Raw genomic sequence first — 6,340 nt, 5'->3', positions numbered from 1 at the left:
AATTAGAAAGTTGCTCAAAATTGAAGGTGCTATCTGAATCACAAAAGAAAAATTGGGTTCAGTGTCCCTTTCAACACCTCAGGATATAAATATAAATGGTTTAATTAAATGTAGTAAAATAACTTTGCAAGTTACTGTTATTATTTATTTTGTTCTCCTTCCCAGTAATTTAAATCTGAATATTATAGGTTTTCCAATTTGTGTTAAACATGGAAGTGCAGACACAGCTATATTCCACACAGTCATTGGCTGCACACTCTAGTAAGCCATTTATAACCATTCCTAATTGGCCTCAGCAGAAAAGGTAACCTAAGTTACAATATGGCGGCGCCCATTGCTTTATGGACATTAACTTTACCCTTATTTCTTTCAATATTTAAACAACTAATATATTTTATAAAAATCCATGTACAAATTATTCTCAGGCTAATCTTTCCTCTGAATACATAGTTCAGGCGATAATTTATTTATCTTAAATTATGAGAGGAACGATAACAGTTACACGTGAGCAAAAAGGGTTTATAGTGGGGGTGTTTGTGCCCGACGGGTTTACTGCTCGTATTACAAGTTGAAAGTAAACGCAATCACTTGAGCCCAATTGCGATTTACGGTAGTATAATTACTGTGTCCTCAGAGCTCTGGTTAACTGTTTTGCAAAACCAAAAAGTTGTACAAAGCACATCAAAAATACATTACAAAGTACAGTTACATACTAAAGGAAAGAAGCTAGGAAAGGGTGCAACTATTTCTAAAACTAGAGTTTATTTAACAGATTAAAATCTATTCAAGTATATAGTAAATTGAAAAAGTGAGGAGATAGAACAGAAGAATACATACGATGGGGCATATTTATCAAGCTCCGAATGGAGCTTGATGCCCCGTGATTCTGGCGAGCCTGCAGACTCGCCAGAAGCAGCAGTTATGAAGCAGCGGTCACAAAGACCGCTGCTCCATAACCTGTCCGCCTGCTCTAAGCAGGCAGACAGACATTGCCACAATACAACCCGATCGAGTACGATCGGGTTGACACCCCCCCTGCTGGCGGCCTATTGGCCGCGAGTCTGCAGGGGGCGGCGTTGCACCAGCAGCTCTTGTGAGCTGCTGGTGCAATGCTGAATACGGCGAGCGTATTGCTCGCCGCATTCAGCGAGGTCTAGCGGACCTGATCCGCAGTGTCGGATCAGGTCTGCCAGACCTTGATACATATGCCCCATAATCTGTCCAAAAAGAGCTGTAAACTTCTCTCCTCCAATTGGCAAAAAATGCCTTGTTTAGGAGGGCGCCTTTTTCAGGTTATGGAGAAGAGCCAGCAGCGATGATACCAACAAACTGCCAGAGATGACAGAGGAAAAGGGCCCAAAGATTCCTGGCCGATAGCTGGATACTTCGGTGTCGGGTGGGGACTCCCCTCACACCTCCAACAGACTGAAAAAAGTGCGCAATATTCTAAGTTCGGCTTTTTGAGAGCATCGGGCATGCGCAAAAAGCTTACTTCTAGCGGAGTTAGCATTCGAGCGGGATCGTTAAATACCACTCCACTTGTAACCAGGGCCCTTAGTGTTTAATGTCCCTTTAATACAGCTACATTTTTTAGTGGAATAACAAGCTATGGGTGACAAACGATAGATGAAGTAAGCCTCAGTTCACTTAGAAAATGACCATGTCTGAATGAGACCCCTCTGCAGCATTACAAGCATCTATATACCTAGCCCTTTTGTGTTTGTGTGCAAGATATTTTGTATCTACAGTATATGCTTGTGTATGAACCCACATTTATATCTTTTGTGTCTATATGTAAATATATTTATGTACACATCATATAAATGTTTGCTTGTGCATAGGCTTAAATGCATGTGCATCTGCTTGCATAAATCTATGAAAACTTATTTTCATGTGATTAACTTGAGCTCTGCATAGTTAATACATTTGCAGAGCTCTTTGTTTACCTATTTGTGATATTGCAATGGACTTTGTATAATTGTACTTCATATTTTTACTGTGCACATATATATGTATATGCTCTCTCTTTATGACGTCCTATGCCAGCCTGAAGTTTCTTTGCTGCTGGCAAAGGTAACACAGCTGCAGGAAAGGGCAGAACAGGGGGGAGATATATTATTATAATCCTGCAAACTCCTCCCCCAGTATCCCCCTCCCCTCAGAGGGAATGGGGTATAGAGGGAGCTGTGAGGAGCTAACAGAGGGAGAGAGTAAAAGAGGGAAAGAGAGAGGAACGAATAGAGGGACAGAGAAGGGGTAAAAGCTGATGAAGCAGAGAGAGTGGGAAACAAAGTGAGGAATACGTGGTTAAGAAAAAAGCAAGAGAGGATGCTAAAGAAAGGAGTTATTGAAGAGCTAAAGTGAGAAAAGACAGAAAGTGACAGAACAAGAAGGGGGAGGTGAAGGGGAGAGAATACAGAGATGGAAACAGTGTCTGAATGAGCCAGCATTCTAAACCAAAGGACTGTCACATACCGTGACACAGGACCCAGACAGAGTGACACTCAGTGGCACAGACTCAGTGACAAAGACAGGCTCAGTGACAGTGATGCAGTGAGTTGGTGAGTGACATTTAGTGACGGGCAGAATCAGTGTAACACAGCTTGCATGGTCTAATAATGCTAACAGCTGTAGTCTGGTGACTTGCACTTTATTGGAAATACAAGAGGGGACATGATTTAAGTGCAACTGCCTGTTATCCTGACAGTGAAAACACTAATATTGTAAATAACTATATTACGGGGAAATGCCAAGACTACGGTAGTGTGCCAGGGTGATAACGTCTGGAGTGTGCCAAGGACAAGTGATAATCTGGTGAAGTGTAGCAGGAAGACATAATACCCTCTGGTGTGTGCCAGAGAGAATCAATACCCTACTGGATTGTGCCAAACACAAGTGGGATCCTCTGGAGTGTGCTAAGATTTACCAAGGAGAAGACAGCTGTGGACTGTGCTTTTTGTAAGAGTCAAAGCAAAGTGTCCTGAGAGAACAAGAAACCACAAAGCCTGAAGCAGTAGGAAACCTTTTGGAGTATACCACAGCCACTCAGGTCTTCAGCAAGTGGAAAATAGCAGTAGCAGAATGCAGTGGGCACCTAGCGGGAAATTACTTTTGATCACTTTCTTCCCCATGTTTGTATGGTTTCTGTACCCTGCAGATGCCAAGGGGACATATTACGCACCACCTCCCCCTGGGAGGTTTATTCACAACCTGTACACCTCTGGTTCTCATCAACAGCACTATGGCAAACCCATAAGCAAGCACAGGTAAGAGTACAAGCATAACCAAATGCATAAGATTCCTGTTATGGATAGAAGGTACCAAGCAGATCAATAAGGTGGCTAGTATTGGTTAGTAGTATCAATGGTATGTGTGGAAAATATTTTAAATATGGTTTTGAATATTGAGAGGTAACCAACATCATTAAAGCTTGCATTGTGTTGATTATTAACATATAAACAATTAGCAACATTATATATTAGTGTATTTTTTACCAGTATATACATTGTCTGTGTTGTTTGTTATACTGTACAGTCTTGCATAGATATTAGTTTTTACTACACAGCACAAACGTATAACTACTTCCAGTGTTTTACATTATGGAATATTCAGTATGAGTATGAGTATATATATATATATATATATATATATATATATATAGATAGATAGATAGATAGATAGATAGATAGATAGATAGATAGATATCAAAATAACAAGAGTATTGCATTGAGCAATGATACTTTTTTTATTGGACTAACTATACATTTATAAGTTGACAAGCTTTCGGAAGAGTTCCTTCCTTTATCAAGTCTAAAGCAATACTATTATTATACTAGGTATTGCTTTAGACTTGATAAAGGAAGGAACTCTTCCGAAAGCTTGTCAGCTTATAAATGTATAGTTAGTCCAATAAAAAAAAGTATCATTGCTCAATGCAATACTCTTGTTATTTTGATATCTAAATCTCTGGACTAACACGGCTACTCCAATCAACGTATATATATATATATTCATAATCAATAATGCAGTCCAGCAAATTTATAAGCTATGTAAAGTTACTTTTATCTGTACTATCTGTGTGTGGATGTGCAGCAGATTTATACACTGTGATGTGCTCATTGTTAGCGTATATACATCCATCTTCATTATACAACACAGAGTGTTCATTACTAGTGTGCATGTGCTCAGTATCATCATACTGAAAAATATAATGCATCTTAATAGATAGAAACGCTGGGTCATTATGCAGGGCAGTATATTTTACCAGTGTATTAATATATAGCATTTTTATACAATGCAGCATATTTATTGTCATTGAAGAAGGTGTTACACATACAATGTACATTGTCTGATTTTAGATATATTACACAATTCAGTAGATGCACCAGCTATTTGATTTTCTGCTTTAATATACAGTATAATATTTTATAAGTACATAAAGAGAGAGAGTGAAAGAATTGTAGATATTCCAACTTATGAAGTCCCTAATACAACAGATAATAGCACATTATTAACTTGATATAACTTTAAAAAAAAATCTTGGATACAGATATTACATGTCATGAAACAGTATAGAATAATTAGTCAATCTCTTCTCTTTTATCTTTTCCCCTGTGTGTTGCTCATTTGTTCTTCGTGTCTAATGCTCCCTACCCCCAACAGAAATTACTGTGTGTACATTGTACAGAAGAACGTGACCTGCACTGAGCTGGATGGGACAGAGCCGTATATCAAGGAAGAGTATCTGAAATGCAGCTGGGGTCCCAAGTGCCCACCAAATGTCATGTGAGTGCAGAGCATTGAACAACTAACAAAAGAGCATTGGTTGTAGGGTATCAGTACCTTGCACAGCATGCGCTTCCAACTTGCAGAAAATAACTAAATAACAGACTGATACTAACCGGCCAGACAATTATCTAGAGAGCTTTACACCATTACTAACTTAAAGTATGTTCTAAACTAAATGATCTCACTAACCTAAAAACAAAAATTTCAAACATGCAGATTATCTCTAAATGATCAATAACTTGCAACTGCCTTCCCCACTTATTCTGTATTACATATCCCACAGAGCATTGCTGCATGGAATGTGACAGGTATTGTGTGGTGGGGTCATGACCCCCTTACTAATTTGCCCTTTCACCTTGTTGCATGTTAAAGGTATAGGACTCTCTACAGACCAAAGTATAAGATTGGGCACAAAATTGTGACAGAACTCCAGTGGCGCTGTTGTCCTGGGTATTCTGGAGAAGCCTGCCAGGATGGATCTACTCACCAGTCAGGTTCACTGCCTCCTTATGGTGGACCCAAAGCTGCCCCTGTTCAGAAGTTCTTCCCTCCTCCAAAGAGCCTACCAACGCATCCACAGCTACAGCCAGAGACCCTTCCTGATATCCCTACACCACCAAAGAAAACTGGATATGGTAAGAAAGGCCTGCACTAATAAGCATTCCTCAATAAATATGTGTTCATTGAATCAGTATAGCTCTTTCAACATAGCATTACAGTTTCATTATTCAGATACATTTCAATGCATAAAGCCAATGTACAATTCTAGGAGGAAGTTGTGACCATTTAGAATCAATGATAAACAAAAATGGGAAAAAGAAAAGAGAGCGCAGGACAGGGAAGAATTTAGACAAAGGGAAAGTCATCTGTAAAAGAGACATTTACAAGAAGCATGGCAGAAATTGTAATATTAAGGAAAAAGAAGAGAGTACTGGCGGAGAAAGGAACAAAAGTCATTGGGAAGGAGGGTAAATAACAGTCATAGAGATTACGGAAATGTAGAAGAGATTTTTGCAACAGTCAAGGAAGAGATGTGCTAATGTAGAGAGAGAAAGAAGTAGCCATGAGTAGGAGAGGAGAGTTTGGGGAATGGAGAGGACATCTATGTACATGAGACAGTCACTGGAAATATTAAGGAGAGAGACTAAGATGGGAGAATAAATAAAGTCATTCATGTGAAGGACAAGTACAGAAATACAAGTGAAAGAAGAAGATGGTCAGTATGGGAGTTGAACAGAAAAGTAGAAATGTCATGAATATGAGAGAGAACTGCAGGGATGGAGAGACAGGCCTGGAAGGGAGGATAGCAACTGGGGCAGAGTTATGGCCATATTCATCAAGAACAGAGGGAGAGGGATAGCCAAGGAAATGGAGTATTAGTAAACAACAAACCTCAGAACGGGAAGATAGACATCAGTTAAAGGGACAGTAAACACCACAAATGTTATTGTTTAAAAAGATAATCCCTTTATTTACCATTCCCAAGTTTTGCATAACCAACACTGTTATATTAATATACTTTTACCTCTGTGATTACCTTGTAGCTAAGCCT

At 39.2% G+C, this 6,340-nt stretch overlaps 1 protein-coding gene across 1 annotated transcript in view; it reads left to right on the top strand.

Moving 5' to 3' along the window:
* Nucleotides 1-2,161: 2,161 nt before the first annotated feature.
* Nucleotides 2,162-6,340, top strand: part of LOC128662706 (EMILIN-3-like) — a 13,917-nt gene continuing 9,738 nt past the window's right edge. The window contains exons 1-3 of the mRNA XM_053716635.1: nucleotides 2,162-3,266; nucleotides 4,663-4,785; nucleotides 5,161-5,423. Of these exons, the coding sequence (XP_053572610.1) occupies nucleotides 3,082-3,266; nucleotides 4,663-4,785; nucleotides 5,161-5,423 (571 nt within the window). The 5' untranslated portion in view covers nucleotides 2,162-3,081. The remainder of the gene's footprint in view (nucleotides 3,267-4,662; nucleotides 4,786-5,160; nucleotides 5,424-6,340) is intronic.

This window comes from Bombina bombina, chromosome 1 (genome assembly GCF_027579735.1).
Source record: "Bombina bombina isolate aBomBom1 chromosome 1, aBomBom1.pri, whole genome shotgun sequence".
Taxonomy (NCBI): Eukaryota; Metazoa; Chordata; class Amphibia; order Anura; family Bombinatoridae; genus Bombina; species Bombina bombina.
This window is presented reverse-complemented; position numbering and strand designations above follow the sequence as displayed.